The sequence below is a fragment of the Hydractinia symbiolongicarpus genome, chromosome 5 (genome assembly GCF_029227915.1).
Source record: "Hydractinia symbiolongicarpus strain clone_291-10 chromosome 5, HSymV2.1, whole genome shotgun sequence".
Taxonomy (NCBI): domain Eukaryota; kingdom Metazoa; phylum Cnidaria; class Hydrozoa; order Anthoathecata; family Hydractiniidae; genus Hydractinia; species Hydractinia symbiolongicarpus.
Genome location: NC_079879.1, coordinates 15117042 through 15136781, shown reverse-complemented (window position 1 = coordinate 15136781; position 19740 = coordinate 15117042). Strand labels below are relative to the sequence as shown.

At 37.8% G+C, this 19740-nt stretch overlaps 3 protein-coding genes across 3 annotated transcripts; 2 read left to right on the top strand and 1 right to left on the bottom strand.

Moving 5' to 3' along the window:
• The first annotated feature begins 1387 nt into the window (after positions 1 to 1387).
• LOC130644957 (uncharacterized) lies at positions 1388 to 7397 on the top strand. Its single transcript, XM_057450760.1, has 5 exons — positions 1388 to 4574; positions 4648 to 4809; positions 4982 to 5167; positions 5364 to 5499; positions 5601 to 7397. The coding sequence occupies exons 1-5, from the start codon at positions 2685 to 2687 to the stop codon at positions 5894 to 5896; spliced, it is 2670 nt and encodes an 889-aa protein (XP_057306743.1). The 5' UTR covers positions 1388 to 2684; the 3' UTR covers positions 5897 to 7397.
• LOC130644958 (uncharacterized) lies at positions 6922 to 9048 on the bottom strand. Its single transcript, XM_057450761.1, has 3 exons — positions 8485 to 9048; positions 8186 to 8284; positions 6922 to 8076 (listed from the first exon to the last, which is right to left on the bottom strand). Exons 1-3 carry the CDS (start codon positions 8804 to 8806, stop codon positions 7016 to 7018), a joined length of 1482 nt encoding a protein of 493 aa, XP_057306744.1. The 5' UTR covers positions 8807 to 9048; the 3' UTR covers positions 6922 to 7015.
• Positions 9049 to 18023: 8975 nt separating this feature from the next.
• Positions 18024 to 18612, top strand: LOC130645987 (E3 ubiquitin-protein ligase Mdm2-like). Its single transcript, XM_057452118.1, has 2 exons — positions 18024 to 18029; positions 18118 to 18612. The coding sequence occupies exons 1-2, from the start codon at positions 18024 to 18026 to the stop codon at positions 18610 to 18612; spliced, it is 501 nt and encodes a 166-aa protein (XP_057308101.1).
• The last annotated feature ends 1128 nt before the right edge of the window (positions 18613 to 19740 follow it).

The following is a 19740-nucleotide window of genomic DNA, read 5'->3' as shown; positions in this document are numbered from 1 at the left end:
TTTTTTTTATAAACAACTTAGGGGTTTGGTCAGATCTTCAGTTATTTTTTAGCCAATATCTAGTACTGAAATTTCTTAATGGTTGCTTAATTTTATTTAACTAATCTTTTTAAATATATATGTAAACAGGGAGAAAAGAAAAGAAGTCATATTTTTGGTAAAAAAGAAATTTCTTGAAAATAAAGTGAAGTGTGCAACAAAGAAGTTTTGTAATTTTCTTTTCTCATAAGTTCAGTAACTTATAAAAAAATTGCTTATAAAAAGAAAATGTGTATTAACATACAGGTCCAAATTCAAAACATAAACAAAGTGCTTTAACATTACAGCATTATGCTAATTATTAACATACCGGACCAAATGCAACCCAAACAAGGTGCTTTAACATTACAGCATTATGCTAATTATTAACATACCGGACCAAATGCAACCCAAACAAGGTGCTTTAACATTACAGCATTATGCTAATTATTAACATACCGGACCAAATGCAACCTAAACAAGGTGCTTTAACATTACAGCATTATGCTGATTATTAATGGTGTTGTTGTAGGTGGAGGTGGAGGTGGAGGGTCATAAAACAGCCTAACAAATGTCTGTGATTGTTACGATAACTATGGATACATTTGATATCCAGTTGCATATCTATTTTATCTATACCCTACCAATCATCATACCACAATTACCATACCTTTTCGACTTATCGCTATCAACATATCGTCTGTACCCTACCAATCATCACACCACAATTACCATACCCTTTCGACTTATCGCTATCAACATATTGTCTGTACCCTACCAATCATCATACCACAATTACCACCTGTTTTGACTTATCGCAACCAACTTATCGTCTGTATCCTACCAATCATCATACCGAAGTAGAGATAGGAAAAGGCGGATGTTAGTGCAATCATGTCAAATAAGCGTGCATACCCGTTAAATCAACGTAAAAAGGTCCATACCACCCCTTAGCACTTTACCACTTTACGTTAAATAAGCGGGCATGCTCTATAATATCCGTCCAAAACCCCCCTCCCCTGTCGTGTCCCCCGGGCCCCCTCCCCGTCCCATGGGTCCCTCCCCACCCTCACCTGTCGTGCCCTATGAATTATAATGTCCTCTTGCCAGTGTGGTAATACCATCAATGATAATAAAACATAAATAAATAACAACACGCAAGCAGTTTTTGTTATCTTGTAAAACCATCTGTCAATCAAACGCTTATAACAATAGGATTTTACATACCAGAAAGTTGTTTACATAAGAAAAAGTCAAAACGAAAGTAGCCGTTGCTAAGGATATTTGGTATGTAAGGAATGCATTGTTTCTCTATTGTTATTCTGGTTTGATTGACATTTAATTGACGTCATTCTTTATCTAAACAAATACCATATGAAATAACCTGTTGTCATAACAATCACAAGAGCGATCTTCTCATCTTCGTGTGTAGGAGGAGTATTTTTGTGGTAAGGTGCAGTAATGTGTTTATCAGTAATATGTTTATCAGTAATGTGTTTATCAGTAATATGTTTATCAGTAATGTGTTTATAAGGACCGGAGGTCCCAGGAATAGGAATAGGACTGGATGTCCTATCAGGAATCTTTTTATGTGATTCAGCTGTTTTTTCAATAAAATTAACCTTTAGATTAATCCCAATAGTCAGATCTTCACCAGATATCAAAATCTTGTTGTTGTAACCCACCACACCCGTCTTAATTCTGAGATTCATGTCACTGGGTATCATATAAATACCTTGTCCAACCGAATAATCAACCTTACTTGAAGCGTAGTTTAACGTATCCTGATAACGTTTAATGTCCTCCTGAATATCAACCCTACGGTTAACAATGTCTTCAAGCAAGGAGGTTTAAAAAGAAGGAGAGAGAACTCGCGGCGTCCCTTTAAATTTTCTATTCAATTTTTTATTGTTTCGGCGCCCCTTTGAACTGATCCGTGTCTCTGATTTGGCTCAATATTTACCTACCGACTCTGAAACGAGTGTTTTAACGAGAAAAGATAAATCTTAAAAATCACACTTACAGCAATGCGGAAGAGCAGGAAAACATGTAGTTTAGTTAAACTACAAGATTCAATGAGGGTGAAGTTTGTTTTTCCACTTCCATAAGGACGCGGAAGGAGTAAAGTGCCTTCAAAGTGCGAAAAGCTGCCTTGGGAGATCGTAAAGTTTTACAACTTATAAACTATTTCGTATGTCCCCTCCTGGGAAAATGTTAGTTAAAGGGTTGATTAACGTTTTTGTGCAGGTCTCGTCAGGAGGGGTTATTTATAAAATTGTTTTTTTTACTCTCGAAGTAGACGAATTCTCGGTAGGGTGTCGCAGCACGTCGCAGCACTCGGTGATGTTTTCCATTGTCATGGAACAAAAGAAAATAATTATTAGTTCTAATTATGTATATTTAGGTAAAAGTTTTAAGCAACTTTTTTTCTTTTTTCCCTAGTGGGAGTAGATTTTCTGTTTATGTATATTCTTTCTTTCTCTCACACCAGCTGTATGTTTTGAATATATATTGAATTGAGTTTATAATTGTTTTTTTATTAGGTGTTACATAACCAGCTGGCAAGTGGTTCACATTTTTTTTTAATTCCCTTGACACCTTTGTGGGTTTTTTATGAAGTTTTTTTGAAAAATAAAGTATTCATATTTGAATTTTGCTGTGTCAACATGTCTGCTTCACATTCAGAGTATATTCAAAAGCTATGTAGATTGTGTGGGAAGAAAATTGTGAAAAGTAAACATTACGTTAATTTTAAATCTTGTGATATTTACAGTGAAGTGTTTCAATCTATATATGGAATAAATTGTGAACAAGAAGATCCTTGTGTATTTCCTAAATTTACTTGTAATGGATGTAGAAGAAAATTAGATGAGATGAAAACGTCAAAAAAAATAATTGGTACTGCTGCATCATTTTACCCTCATGTGGATGAAAATTGTGTGTGCATGAATTATGCTGTAAACAGAAAAGACAGCTTAAAAATACTGGAATTAGATGTGAGTATGAAGAAAGTTGGTTTTAGTATATGTGATAAATCGGATAACTATAAACGTGTCTATACCCTTTGTCAAAATGAAAAAGAATTAAACCATTTGCTTACAATACGTATAGACAACAGCAATGGTTGGGATTTCTCCATATATGGGAAACCTATGGAGAAAGAAACAATACAACTAACAAAAACTCTGCCATGTGTTTTGAAAAATGATGATATTTCAACTTTCTCGTCATTCTGGAAGTCAGTCAGTGTTTGCACGGGGTTACAAGGTTATGAAGATGTAATCAAGTCGAGATGTAATTTCGAACAGCCATTCATGAATCAGAGTGGAACATTTCCAGTAGCTTTTGTTGAAGACGATAAAATGGTCAGATTTGATGAAGACAATTTTAAAACAATACGCCATACCAACTGTCATTTTTTAGCTGAAAAACCTTCATCTGTATGTAGTATGTGCAATTCTTTTAAACCAACAGTTAAAAAAGTTAGAAGTAGACGGAAAAGTGATGATTCTGTGCTGGATTCCTCACATACAAACATTCGATATCTTTCCAGAGAAGAACTAGAGGAAAGATATCGCAATACTCAGGGAGAAAAACAGAGAGCAATAAAGAAAGTTGCCCAATTATCATCTTGGGTAAGAAAAATTACTGAGAAAGAATGCATCCATGTTGATGATGAGCAACACGAATTTATAAAAAATATTGTTTGCAATGAGGAAACATGTCCTGAAATACCCGAAGGCAGTCCCCAGTGGTTGTTATGGGAGCAACAAAAAGAAATGGCTTCCAAAAGTTCACCTAATGGCATGAGATGGCACCCACTAATTATTAGGTGGTGCCTCAGTTTATACCACCATTCACCAGCAGCATATAAACATTTGCGAAATCCGAATTTGAATTTTTTAAAACTCCCACATATTGACACACTTAAAAAATACATAAACTTCACTGATCCAATGTGTGGATTCAATCCAGATGTCATTGAAAGATTAATAGTGGATAGTAAAATTGCAACTCTGGATGATCACCAAAAAAACGTTTCGCTTATTTATGATGAGATGAAAATAAAAGCTGACTTGGTGTTCAGACAGTCAACTGGACAATTGGTTGGTTTCACTGATATGGGGGATATTAACGATGAGTTAGTTGAATTTCAAAAACGTGCTGAGGGATCATCAGAGAATGATCGTCACTTTGCTTCCTATGTGATAGTGTTTATGGTTCGAGGAATTGTTTCATCTCTGGTGTATCCTTTTGGATATTTCGCATCATTGGGATTTACCTCTGATCAGCTCTATCCATGTGTATGGGAGGCGACATATGTATTGGAGGCAATTGGTTTTTATGTTCGAGCATTTATTTCAGATGGTGCTTCTCCCAATAGGAAGTTTTACAAAATTATGGTGACACCTGATATTGGTAACACATATTGGACCAACAACTTATTATCATTGGACAGAAAGATCTTTTTTATATCCGATGTCCCTCATCTCATTAAAACAACGAGAAACTGTTTCGAGAACTCTCATGGAAACAATAATACACGCAATCTTTTTGTAAGTGTTTTTTGTTTGTTTGTTTCAATTTTAAAGTATATCTGTATACATATATCAATTTTCTATTTATTAGCTCGATCACATGGATATCAGCTGGAACCATCTTGTCAATGTTTATGAATGGGATCTGAATTTACATGGAGCAGCACCTGGATTAAGGAAACTTTATAAACTAAAAGAGGATCACATAAAGTTAACTCCAAGGTTGAGGATGCAAGTTAAGTTGGCTACCCAAGTGAGATATTTTTCTTTTCTTTTTTTATTATTTATTTGTCTGCTTGTTTGTATTAGTGTTTTCTGAGTGATAGTGGATTCACAGTTTGATTATTTTGTGGGAGTTGCAAATAATGATATACTTCTGATAATGTGTTTATCATTGCTCATGTAAATTATGATTTTGCATTTAGGTTTTGAGTAAAACAACTGCTGATGCACTTGAGGTTCAGGGGCTGCATTATACGAAAAGTACAATAAAGTTTGTGCGTATGTTTGACCAAGTTTTTGATTGCTTGAATGTATCTTCAATTAATCAAGATCGTGGCGGAAAAATAGCTCTTGCAGCATATAGAGATGTTAACGATTGGCGTTTTGAGGTTAGTAGTATCATTCGAAATACATTCAATTATTTTGTAACGGAATTCAGAAACACAACATTTTTCCCTCAAAAAGCTCAAGTTCATTTTGCATATTTGTAAACCAGTCCTAAAGAACTTGATCTCCATGTAAAAGGGTGTGCAAATATTTCCATTTTCATTTTTCATTTTTTTCACATCAACATGTAAAATTCAGTTTTTAGAGAAAGAATTCCTCGAACATTACCTGGGAAGGTGGGAAGAACAAGCCAATGACACACCTAATTTATCCCAAGATGAAAAAAATAAATTGTTATTGAGCAAACAGACGATAAATGGTTGGAAAATAACAGGTAAAAAATCTACATTTTTCTGCAATTGTGGTTCCAGGCAATGTTTCATGGACAAACGGTGTTGTTCTATAAATGTATATTTTTTTTATCTTTGTCCATAGTGAAATCATTCGTGGAACTGACCAAATTACTTCTCCAGAGTCCAAATGTCAAGATGATTTTGAGCGAGAAATTCTCACAAGATCCATTGGAGGAACATTTCGCTCGTCAAAGACGAAGTGGTGGTACATGTGACAACCCAACACTTTATCAATTTGGCCAACAAGAACTTTCTTTGCTTGTTATGAAATCTGAGTTGATCAGAGATCTACGTGGAAACACTCGACGTGGTAATCAAAATCAGATTCACCTAGACGTAAATGATATGAGGAAACTTCCACAGAAAAGAAAGAGATAGTTATTTATATATTGATACTTTTGGAAACATGATTGTTTGACTATTTTATTTATATTTTTTCTGAGTATGTCAGACATTTTTACCATTACGCTTTTTCAACATAGAAGTTGTTTTGTTATTAGTGCCTTGTCTTTTGAGTCACATCTTTTGCAAATATTTTTAGTGGAGTACGATTTTGACTTTGATTTGAAACATTTTTTTGAAAACATCAAATCTTAGAAAATAATTGAGATTAAAAAAATTTAGGATTGCTACTTTATTATTGCTATGTAATTTTTATTTATGTCATCGGGAAATTACAACTATTACGGAATTTCTTTTATCTTCATTTCGAATGGATCCGCCATACGTGAATAAATATTACAGTTTTGTTTTGCTTTTTTACATACTCACTTCGCGATATGTAGAACAACCCTGGGGACAAGTTTCATTATATTCCCAACAAGAATTCATGCGAAGGAGTGTACATACCCGATACCCGTGTGAGATGTAAAACTTGTTTGCAAAGAGAGTTCGATACCCGTGTGAGATATAAAACTTGTTTGCAAAAAATTTAATCAAATGGAATAATCAAAAAGTGAGTTGATTTCATCAGGCCACAGTCAGGCATAGAGCATCCGATGCGGCAATCCTAGGTCCGAGGTTGCGGTCAGCTTTAAGTAGCGATTCTCGCGTAAGAATATTTGCGTCGGTAATTATGCACGCGCAACTTATTTTTCAGGGTCCCTCCAGCTGATAAAAAGCATGTTGTTTCATACCATCTTGATTAGCCTATCCATCGACCATTTCTCCGCGTTTTTATGATCTATTAAATTTCTAGCAAAGCGCGCAGAGTTTTGATCTCGCAGCATTATTCAGTTTAACGCTTGCCAATGTGCATAACTGAACAAAGAAGTAGCACAAAAAAAAGAAATGAGAGTGAAGTTCACAAATCTTGGCAAAAATTTAGATTTAAAATAAACAGCTTCAGCGAGATTGAATCCTTACTCAATCCGAAAAAAACCCTTAAAATAGTACAAACATAATAAGGGTATGATTATTTTACTAAGAAACACAGTTATATACATGGAAAAGATATATAGAAATTAAAACAAGTTATAGGTAAAAATGTTATGACAATTAGTTAAGTTTTTTTCTCATTGCTGGTTCACCTTTTTTAGATAAGACTACAGTCAACTTCTCTTTTTTCTCCGATGCTAGAGAAGCAAGTTTGCGTCGAACTACTTGTATATATGCAGTGACATATGCTTTTGCTCTGATGTCACACCATTTTTTAATGATCTGAGCTTTGAGAATTTTCGATAACTTCTCATTTCCAAGATACCGTGAAAGTATGACCCAGGCTTGATCAATTAAAGAGTCCTTCATAAGTTCATTTTCGAAAAGTTCCCGTATATCTTCTCCTTTATATTTTTTCAACATGTTCAAATTTAAAACTTTTCTAATAACGTTTTCAATTCTTCTGCAAAAAATAAACATGTCATCATTGACTTTTATCAGGTATCCTCTGCTGACTTGGTCCACCCAAGATCTTGTATAATCCAGAAAACTATATACCTGCAGTTTATCATCACCTGAAACTTTCAATGAGTTCAGAAACTGCAATGCAGCCACAGCAACAACTTTGTTTTTCGAATCTGCTAATCTTTGGTATTTTTTACGTAGCGAGAAAATTATGTATCCTGAAACATAATACAGAACAGTTTGTTCCTCAGTTGTGAGTTTCAAGTCAAGACTTTTTTCGACATGTCGATTTTTGTTTTCATGAGCTACTAGTATTTTTATTAACTCCATAACAAATTTCTGCAACAACATAGAGAATTCTTGACTGTCAATGCAGTATCCTTTAGGTAATACATGTTTCCAATGTTGTCTGAATTTATCGTCTTGTGCAAGTTCATGCACTTTTCTCCAAAGAGATTCTTTTCCTGAACCAGTCAGTAGGTTAGATTTTTGCAATTCTTTAAATATGCGACACACTACATTTTCAGAAATAATGTCCAAAACATCACTCCCAGCATTCAAAATTGAGTTGGCTAATTCTTTGACACGATTTCCAGGTGTTTTGAATCCTTTCACAACAATGTTATTGATTGGGTCTTTTGAAATTTTAACCATAGCATCACGAACAAAATTCATTTTTTCTTGCTGCAGCTCATGATCGGTGATGGATAAAGATTCTAAAAGGGTGCAAAAAAAAAGGTTTATACCACCAGTTCACAATATTTTGCTCTATATATAGCAAAAAAAAATTCCTTATGTTCTCAGAGTTCATGAATGAATACTTACGATTCGATTTTGATTTAACTTGTTTTGTGGAAATTGTTGTAGTTGATTTATTTTTTGAGTCATCAAGAGTTTTTCTTGCCACTGTTGTTGTTTCTGGATCTATTATTGGAATACAGAGTTGACATCAGAACACAGTTGTGATAACAAAACAAGACAACAACAACAAAAAGCATATCAAATGATGATAATACAATAGCTTTTCTATGAAATCTACATGCAGAGTCAAAAAACAAAACATTATAGCTAGCTAGCTAATGGTGTTTTAAAGAAAACATGACTTTATTAAACTGAAGCATTACCTGTTGGCTTTTTACATATCAGAGTATGTTTCTTGTAGTAAGCTTCTTTAAAATACTGTTTTTTGCACTTGCTGCACACAAACTTCACATTTTTGGTACTGTTGTTATCAACCACCATGTCCACATCTTCTTCATCAACGAATACTATTTGAGGAATACCCAAATATCCAGCATCTACTTCATTTTCTTCTTCCAACAGATCTTCCACAAACGATACTTCCACCTCACAACTTTCGTAAACAGTAAAATCTGACAACATTTCTTCCGTCACAAAAAAGTCATCATCCAATTCTATTATATTTTTAACGTCTTCGCCTGCCATTTCGCTTCTTGCTTGTTTATGATATGTAAAAACGACAAATTTATCAACTAACAAGCATTTACCGCTGAGAGAAAAATAGCCGCGGGCTCATAATTTATGCAAATAGTAACAAAAGACAACGGCTAATTTATTAATTTAAGCGCGAGATTTCAAATTTTGATTGACAGAATTCGATGTAAGAACAATAGAGAAAAGTAAACATGAGACACGGATGATTTCAATAGAAATAAAAGAGTTCTCTCTCCTTCTTTTTAAACCTCCTTGCTTCAAGGTTATTCATAAAAACTCTTTGGGCGGTCAGAGCACTTGAATCATTACCAAGGATGGAGGAGCGTGCCGAGGCCTGAGAACTAAGAACTAGATAGGCATAGGCTCTAACACTGCTAGAGATCTTCACAAGGCCCGTTTTTGTAAATCCATCGAATTTTTCCACAATCCACCGCGTCATGGAGTCGTTAGTGAAATAACTCAACCCGGGAGTTGGATAGTCTTTACGTCTTTTTTGATATGAACTGAAAAAGTACTGACCTCTGTATTTCATGGGGTTGGAATCAACATCATACTCACCACAGATTTTTAGAAATTCCTCATTTGAATAGGGATTATCATATTGATTAAAACTATTCTCAAAGGGTAGAGGTGTCTGCAGGCGCTTAATGATTCGTCTAATGTGATAATACACATGAAAACGATATATCGACCTGACCATAGATCTACCATCCTTCAGGTGTTCGGAACTTACCCCACAGGCACTTGAAGCGCACCAAGTGGCAAAATTTAGCTGGGTTTGCCATAGTCTAAAAGGTTGCTCATTCCAAATTCTCATACGTTGCGCGTTCTGAGCAAGTTCATAATTGGTAAAAATATTAGGAAAGGAAGCGGGGAAAGAACCACTTTCGGACACAATTATAGCCTGTTTGTACAGATCCCTAGCGCTCAATATTTGAAGATCCAGACCTCCATTTGGTTTATATGTCGCATTCGGGTTATATCTGAAAATGTCATCCATTCTTTGATTTAAATATATTCACAATCTCTAATATAATAATGTATATCACAATAAAGGACGTAAATAGCGAGAAGAAAATCTATTTGTATCAACCGATAGACAACTCACATGGTACAAAGGAGGTTGCGATCGTGGAGACGTTTTCGGATAATGTCACATATGTAGCTACGGCTCCAATAAATATACCCTTGGCTGATGGAGTTACCACGGTTAGGTTACCACAGGGTCAGCACTACACGGGGAGGGAGTTGAATTCAATCGTGAGAGGTGATGTAAAATCAACACCACTAGCTAGAAACTCTAAGTTGGGTAAAATATTCAATCTAGGGGGTATAACGGAACTACATTTTAATCTTAATGAATTGGATAATTCATTAAATCTTAAAGATGGTGAATATAGCAACAACCTGATGACATATCATATATCCGAGTATGGTGGTGATTTTACATATATTGAACCGAAAAATCCGCAATATAAGAAACTAAAGAAAGGTTTACTTCAATCACTTACCATAAGAGTCACTGGTCAGTATGGTAAGGTGCTATTGGGTGGTATGAAGACAGCAGTTACCCTACACATAAGAGATACGGTGGACGGATGATACATTAACCGAATTAAAGTAAAATAAAATAAAAGTAATATGGAATAGCATGGAATACGGGAAAAAGTTAAACCCAGAACGTTCACTTAGAACCGCACATGGCGTAAAAGGAACGCATCAAAAAGTAATTGTCACTCACAACCCAAGTGAGATTGATCAGAACCAGTTACTCCTGATTAGGTTCCCTAATTTAGGTAACGATGATGTCATTGTTCCGGGTACTTCGAAACTAAGTTTCGACATTGATCTCGAATCAAAAGCCGACACGAAGAGAACATTGGTCTCTAACATCGGGAGGGCAATTGTTAAAAAGCTAGCTATCAAGTTCGAGGGTACTGAGATTCTGAGCATTGATGACTTTGATATTTTCGGATGCTACAGAGATTTATGGCTGACAAAGCATGAGAAGGGGAACTCAATCAGACAGGGTATCATATCCGATGATGGTTGCACGGAAAATTGCATGAAACTGAGAGTTGGAGCTGCTGATAAAGATACATCGGAGGTAGCGGACAAAGCAATCTATGATGCGTATAAAAATAAGTTCACCATACCACTAGATTTTGAAATGTTGGATAGCACGATCCCGTATTATCAAGCGGGACTAGGTAATAGGTTATGTTATGAGATCACATTCAACAATTACGACAGGGTAGTACTATCAACACCTACTAAACCTTCGGGTTCCGCCACGGCACCGGCGCCGGATGCTAAATACAAAATCTCCAACATATCTCTGGAATATGAGATTGTGACACAACCGACACTTGCCAGATTCATTTCAAATGAATACGAAAACATGGCCGTACTTTACGACAGATTCTTGAGACATAGACAAATTAGGGTGGATAAGTCAGACACAACGTGGAATTGGTCATTCAATACACCATGCAAGTCCCTGAAGGGTATATTGGTTCTGTTTGAGGAAGAGAAAGCTTACAAACGAGATACGGGTAGGTTCTACAATCCTAAGATCAAAAAGGTATCCGCCATAGTTGAGGGTAAGCAACCGTTTGAACATTATGGTGAAATTTGTAAGTATTTTGCGGAGGGTAAACAAAGGGATGGCAATGCTGGTGAAATACAAAAACATTTACAATTACACGATGTGAAGGTCGCGGACTACCTAACCACGAAATATGCTCTATGGCTGGATTTCAGAACCATAGATGAAAACTCACTGCACGGGACCGGTCGACGGATTGAAAATGCGAGCGAGGGTATCACACTGCAAGTTGAAAAGACCGCCGAAACCGCAGGATCCTTAAACGCTTACATATATCTAATCATGGATGCTCAATTAAATATTCAAAACGGTGAAATTATGGATGTACTATATTAAGATGGACTACATGAAAGATCCCCACACGGCACTATTCGTCGGTCCAACCGGCTGCGGAAAATCCAAACGCGTAGTAACGCTACTAGAGAGTGAATACTTTGATCACTTCGATTTCATTGTGATTATATGTCCAACATTAAGATGGAATAAGACATATATGTGTCGAAAATGGTTTTGGAACGACAGATATGTGATTCTAATTGAGCCCAGAGGTATGTTGTATGAATGGATCCAAAAGATGACGGATTTATTCGCGGGATACAAAACATTATTCCTGATCGATGACATTATCGCGGATGAGAAACTGGACAAAAAGAGGCAACCACTGCTGGAGCTGGCTATCAGCGGTCGTCATCGAAACCACACAATGTGGTTACTCACACAATCATACACCGCGATACCGAAGAACTTACGAAGGCAGGCAAAAATGTTATATGTGTGGTATCCAAAGGACAGACATGATCTCGCAACTATCCACGAAGAGAATGATGTCATTGAATCATCGGAGATCCAGAAGGTTAAGGAAAGGTTAAAAGATGGCAAATATACACATTTAGTCATGAGGATGGAACATCCAAGAACCCACGTGATTTGCTAGATTGGAAGTTTTTTGTTACAAGACTCTTGTAACAAATCTATAGGAAAACTACAGTACTATCCTATAATGATAGAATATATAAATTTCATATTACTGGTGATAGCTGTAGTGCTATTGCTGGTATTGGTTAGTTTTTGTCTTTTTTGTATTAAAAAATACCTATCGCTATTGAAAATGGCTGAAACCGCAATTGACAACCTAATTTTTATCGAGGACCAGGATGATGGGAAGAGACAGAAATTGCTCGAGTGCGTGCTGACCGGAAATAGCAAGTTATATCTTGGGAAGATGTATACGGAGGTGGAGATCCAGAAGCTCAAGAATGATGAGGTGGATAAACTTTTCACAATATACGAGGCTAAACTATCCGGTCAAATGGTAAAGTCTTTGGGGCAGTCAATAATCCACATGTACTCCATGGGCGCCTGTACAGCCCTGGGTATAAAAAATCAAAAAGCGCTGAGTGATGACCTGGAGAATGATCCATTCCTAAACTCGGCACTCCAAAGGTTCACATGTGATCTATATTATAAGTTCGGATCACTACTATCACCAATCAGTGTAGGTTTAATAACAGGTAGGCATTATATCGCAGGAAAAAATTTAAACAATATCGATACGGATACTAAAGATGTCGGATACTCCAGTTCAGGTGACAACGAAGAACCCTAAAAAGGTTGAGGCTGGTAAAAGGCTTGCTGAATACAATCGTAAAAATAGGGAAGAATATAAAAGATTGCTCATGGCTCAGACGGAGGCACAGTCGGCACCTCAGACACAAACCCGGCCGGCACCTCAGACACAGTCAGCGCCTCAGACACAGTTGGAGGATCCTAAGGATATTGTCATTGAGGATTCTGTGACAGATGGTCCTAAACACGGTGGAGTGAACTACACAATAATGGGTGGTGGTGGTGTGATAGTTATGGTACTAATTGGTGCTTATTACGTTTATAAAAATAAGGACAAAAATATTAAGGTGAAGGGTACCCCACCAAGTAACTCAGGTAATAAAAAAACTATGAGAATAAGTAAACTTGAAATGGAATAAAGGGATAATATCGCGATATTATAATCTTGAAGTATATATATAAAACATGGATAAGAAAAGTATAGTCAACGATATTTATAAAGCATCGGTCGTATGCGTTTTCGCTGTAGGCTATTCAATGCTCGGGAAAAAGGTATTAAAAATGACACCACCATCAATTCAGAAGTTTGACCTGGAAGATACCGGAAAGCTTGTAGCCATAGTCGCCGCAAGTGAAATGACAAGAGAATATCTAGTTAAGCAAAAAATTATACCTGAAACTATAAATATATAATGTTGAGAATACTGGAATGGTTGGTCTGGGTTTTATGTCAACGTAAGAAAGTTGAGAGGATTTTACCCAAGGTGGAATACATGGAGGTGGATACGGATGTCATAGACTCGGAAGCTATCGTATTAAAATAACAACACTAAATTATACTGTAGTATATGAAACATGGCTTCAATTGCAATGATGTTGGGAGGTGCTTCGCGAACGCTTTGGCTTTCACCGGATCAAGCTATCTCTTTTCAAGTTTATCCAAGGACAGGATAGATAAGGAACGGAAGCGGCATGATCTAGCCATAGAACAACTGCAGAAGGCTCAGGTTATATGGCAACGTAAAAGACAAGAGAGGGTGGACTTTATCAATAAGCAGCTCAGACTTGAGAAGAAGGCCGAGGGTAAATTCACAGAGCTGGATGATGCGATGCGTGAATATAAAAAAGTGTTTGGAGGATCAACCCTCACGGATATTCCACGCGAACCCGTATTGAGCGACTTTTATACACCCGGCAATGGCCAACATGAACGGGAATTGGCATTTATCGCGCTAAGCATGATCGGTGTCGGGGGCGCCGTGTGGTATTTCGAAAAATAGTACGATACCACAGGTATTATGTTACATGACACATGTAACATATATTCCAGATTCCACTAACGCTTTGTAACCATGTAGGTGTATATCAGACCTCCGATTCCAACTATCAAAGCCCAAAGGTTTTGACTCAACCAACCAACGGCCTCCTTTGCTCTATTTAGGATCCACGATACGATGGATCCAATTATACCCGGTAGTGATGCGGCTGCGGCACCGGCTAATCTACCCAGGAGAGATCCTAGTGCACTCAGCTTGTTCTTTATCCATTCCCTCGCACCACCCTCGGTTTTTTCATGATTTTTTGTATTACTGGTGGATGACCCCCCACCCCCTGGTGTCAAAGTTTCAACTAGAAGGCCGATAACCATACCAAATGCCGTTAGTACACTGACAACGGTGATACCCTGCTCACGGAATAGCGTTCGTATCTTTTCACCCAATGTTGTATCTTTGCTAAGTACTTTAGCAATCGTCTCCTTGATGCTTTTTATCTGGGTGTTAAGTTCACCCTTGAGGATATTGATACCATCCTGGTTAGCCTCCAACATATCGTTTAGCTTTTCCAACCTCTCGGCCACCTTCTCCCTCTGTTCATCCGTGTATGAGGGATCTTCCAACTCCTTCAACTTCATTTCTTCCTTATGTATATTGTTCTCGATATCTACCTTTTTAGCGGTCGTGAGTTGGAGACTCCCCCGAATTTTTTGCACGGAACTATCCAATCCACGAATATCACCCGCGGGATATTTACCTCTCAGTGTACCATCATCGACCAGCGATACCAGGTCCTCCGCACTGTTCACAACATCTCCAGACATGGTTTCTAATTCTATATCGGTCGCTGTTTCTATTTTATCAGGTGACGGTAGTCTCTCTTCTATTTTGTTTAGCCTAGCGGCCTGTCGGGGGGTAATACTACCTTTCGGTATATCGAACCCCAAACTGCGCAGCCTTTTCTTGCCTAATAGATCTGCAATGGTACCGGTAGACCTTAGAGATCCACCATGTGTCAGTGGTCTGTTATCACCCTTGTAGTATAGTTCACCACCACGAATCTCAAACAGATCGGTATGTATCACACTAGGGTCCTCGTTTGGATATTTAGTTAGTAGCGCCTCATATAGTGATTTAACCCGCTCACTAGTAACTCTAGCGCGTTGAGAGGAGCCTCCACCGAATGATGTCTCCTCTTCATCAGGTGTGTGTATCTGTACCCGTGTGCGTTCCTTCGGTACCAGAGGTGTGGTTTCATCGGGACCCTCATCGGTTTGACCATGTTCACCAAACGGATCAATATCAATATCAATATCAATATCAATGCATATTGGCGCTTATGGAGGGTATATCCGAAACCGTGGCCGTTACCAGCTCGATAGCGACCGCAGCGATCATTATTAGAAAAGGCCGCGCAGTTTGGGGTTCGGGTATGTGTCTATTAAGCTCTGCTTCATGTGCGGTTACCACCGAATATATTAAGATATATCGGGAGAAACTTAACAAAGTCAGAGCCTCATGTCACGTTGTACAAAATGCCATCGATGTGTTCGATAAAACGCTACCAAACAGCCGGTACATCTGTAGAGCCGATTTTGAAAGTTTGTGTGATACATATCACAGAACTCTCAAGGATCTGGATAAACTAGATATAGGTTATTTAGAGTAAAGTTTTTTTCTTTGTAGTAACCAATGGCAGAGATTTATCCGAAGCTACCCACGGCTCCTGAGTATTCGAGCGAGCAAGACAAGTTTAACACAAATACAGTTAATTCCCAACTTGAGGAGTTGATAAAATTAAAAAACAAATTCAACACAAAGTATGAGAAATACAACAAGGCATTACACCGATTAGTGCTTTTAAATGCCGGCGCGGGCACCCTAACCATTGCCTCCGGTATTGGTTCAATAGTAACGGGCGCTACCCTTATTGGAATCCCCGTTTCTGTCGGATTGGGTGGTGTGGCCCTATCTGGCTCTATTTCCACCGGCATTATCACAGCCATGATTAAAAGATATCAGAGCAAACTTGACAAAGTCATGAAATTATATGATGTTGCGACGTCTGCCATCGCCGTGTTTGAAAACTCCTTCTCGCAGGCCCTGAATAATGATGACATTAGTCACATTGAATTTCAAACCCTGTGCGGTATATACTACGAAGCTCTGGATAAAATTACGAAAACCGACAGAAAGATGGAGAGCGAAACGCGCAACCAGTTTGAAAAAAGTCTAATGGCCGAGGTCCAAAGTCTAAAAAAGACATTAAATCAGGAACAAAGTTAGTAATGTGTGCCTGCATACCATTAGCATATTTCGTGTGCTATTTGAAAAATCTTTACCAGATACAGGTAAAGATACTTTTTATGTATCGTCCCCCTTTTTCACCAACCTTGCACATAATCAGGAGGTAATTCTGTATCTTCAGGTATTAACATCAATTCCTCTTTTACAAAAGCCCGTCCGGGTCCGTCTTGAACATAGTACATTACACGGTTACCAGGTTGCGCTATTACCTCACGCAATCTATATGTGTTTTTCGACCATATTCTATCGGTTGCCCGTCTCCGCCCATCATCATGCTCTTCACCGGGTTGTAGTAGTTATCTATACAGGCCATCTTTAGGTAATTCTACTTCAGGTGGATAATTCTCTCGTTTAGCAAGAGGCACCTCTTTCATTATAATAGCATCTTTTGGTTTCATACCAATCATCTGCGTCTTTGTATCGTTTAGCCTATCAATCAGTTTATACAGATGCTTAACCCATGTAGATGATACCTTTTCCGAATCATTCAGTTCTTGAGCATCTTGTATTTTGAATAAATTTTCCGCAAGTATCTTGTTCAACGCCTCAACAAAAGCTGTGTGCGTATGCTTATATTTTGTAGTCGCCCTTTTAATTTCAACCTTATGCTTCTCCAACAGCTTTGTCACATCTGCTTTGAATTCTGAACCGTTATCACATTGGAAAGTTTTTGGATAAGTTAATGGTCCGGCCTTGTAGATGTCTTCAATCATAGCGGCAACCTCTTTGGCTTTCTTAGTCCTCAAAGGTCGGGCTACTTTGTATCTGGAAGCAGCATCGATTCCCGACAAAATGTACTTATATTTATTACCATACAGTATGTCACCGGGCATGTACAATAAATCGAATTGATGTAAATCATAAGGGGTGGTAACTTCATAATGTGGTCTTTCAACATGTTTTGGAGCGGGTAAATGTACTTGCCAAAATGCTTGTTTTGATAGCCACTTCTTAATCTCCTTTGGCTTGAAACCGAATCCTCTTAAATTCTGAACAGCCTTTTGTCCTTTCCATAAATTTTGAGGTTGATAGTAAGTCTCTTGAAGTTTAGAGTTTGACATGTTTTATTTATGCACACCTTTATTTATCTCTTTTTGTTATGATGTGGTACGATAAAAGTGCTTAAAGTTTTTTATATTTATATTTATATGTCAGACATGAATACCACACCAGATTACAAATTGATGAAACTGGGAGAGTTGCGAGAGGTTGCTAAATCCCGTGGGGTGAAGTATATTGCGGGGATGAAAAAATCCAAATTGGTTGAGGTGATTGAGAAGAATGATCTCGACCCATCCTACACCATCGATCTGGATACCAAGAAGGAATGGTATGGATACTGTTCAAGGTGGAGGTCGGACAACAGGGAGGCATATCTAAAATCTCAAAAACGTTATAACGACAAGAGATCCAAGTGATTGAGCATTTTTTTTGTTACTCGAGCGGGTAACAAATGTCGGTGGGTGAGTACCCATGGTGTACGGGTCGCGAACCTCCAATACGATTTATAAAAATTGGGTTAAAGATTACAAAATCGTATATCATAGCCAAGCATGACATCGAGATTTATTACTTCGATTTGTAACGTTCACCCAGACACATGTGTCTTAATACGAAATCAGGATATAGAATGGCACATTAACCATGAATTAACGGTTACCGAATTAAGAGATATCGCTGGAGATCTCAGGAGTAACCGTGACTACCAGGATCTCGGGCGTAATGAGCTTTTCACATTGGTGACTGATCTTCTCCCTTTGGTGACAACTGGAGCTATAGCTACGGAACGGGTGATTGAATTAATAAATCCAGAACCCATACCCGCTCTGGTTGAGAATGATAATAGTGATGATGATGACCTGGATGAATCTGAAAAATGCATAATTTGTCTTTCTAAACGAAGGACCGCAACCATTGTTCACGGTAGAACAGGACATTGCTGCTGCTGTTTATCGTGTGCGTATATATTGGAGAAGAGGAAAGATAAATGTCCAATATGTCGAGCACCAATAGATCTTGTCATTAGACAATATATGTCATAATCACCTAGATTGTTTTTTGTTACTCGATCGAGTAACAAATGTGGACTAACGACCCTCGAAGTGCTGGTGGGTGGGTACCCATGGTGTATCGATGTATGTGTGTTTTAGCGTGATGGTTGCATTACAAACGAGGACACTCACGGCCCTCCAACACGGTTTATAAAAATTGGCTTTAAGATTACAAAATCGTATATCATAGCCAAGCATGACATCGACATTTATTACTTCGATTTGTAACTTCCACCGAGACACATGTGTCTTAGTAGAAAATCGGGACTTAATATGGCACATTAGCAATGAACTAACGGTTCTCGAACTGATAACTATCGCTATGTATCTCGGAATACTTGACGAACAAGATCTCGATCGAGATCTCGGGCGTAATGAGCTTTTCAAATTGGTGACCGATAGTATTATATTACTAGCATGCACACCACCATCCGAATCGAAAACTGTAGAACAACTAAAGAAACTCGTCAGGGAGCATTATCAGTACGGTTACCCATAATGTGATCACATGGATCTTTGTTACTCGATCGAGTAATAAATTAATCTTTTTATAGTTTCATGATTATATAAAACCATCTTAAAGATTCAAAATCGTATATCATACACAAGCATGACTTCGAGAAATACCGTTGTTGAATTAAGAAAACTCGCTAGAGAACGAGGTCTACATGGATACTCAAGGCTCAGAAAGGCCGATCTGATCGAATTATTGACACCCACTACCGTGTCAGCACCGGTTAGACCGTTACCCGTGCCGAGACCCACCAGACCAGTACCAACGCCGAGACCAAATAGACCAATACCGATGCCTAGACCTGTACCGGCACCGAGACCCTCGAGATCCGGTATTAGCCAACAAGACATGGATTTGTTTGAGCTGCAAGAAATGATTAAAACCAGACCTATTGTGAAAAGTAAGTTGAATGAATGGAGGGAATGGTTGATAAATCATGTACCTAAGGCTATTAAGGATAAAACAACAAAAGCTTTCAAAACCATGAAGGATAAGATCATGGGTTTGTATAAAAAGGACAGTGGAGAGGAAGAGGTGAAGGAGGAGGAAGAGGAAAACCCCTATACCCCCATTGAAGAAGCGTTTGTAGGTTCATACAAACGCTT

Excerpts from the sequence above, each read along its gene's own strand:
- LOC130644958 (XM_057450761.1), bottom strand. The coding sequence starts at position 8,806 with ATGGCAGGCGAAGACGTTAAAAATATAATAGAATTGGATGATGACTTT. Across the intron at positions 8,285-8,484 it reads GATATGTAAAAAGCCAACAG|ATCCAGAAACAACAACAGTG; the intron begins GTAATGCTTCAG and ends TTCCAATAATAG. Across the intron at positions 8,077-8,185 it reads AGTTAAATCAAAATCGAATC|AATCTTTATCCATCACCGAT; the intron begins GTAAGTATTCAT and ends GCACCCTTTTAG.
- LOC130644957 (XM_057450760.1), top strand. The coding sequence starts at position 2,685 with ATGTCTGCTTCACATTCAGAGTATATTCAAAAGCTATGTAGATTGTGT. Across the intron at positions 4,810-4,981 it reads AAGTTAAGTTGGCTACCCAA|GTTTTGAGTAAAACAACTGC; the intron begins GTGAGATATTTT and ends TTTTGCATTTAG. Across the intron at positions 5,500-5,600 it reads AAATGGTTGGAAAATAACAG|TGAAATCATTCGTGGAACTG; the intron begins GTAAAAAATCTA and ends CTTTGTCCATAG.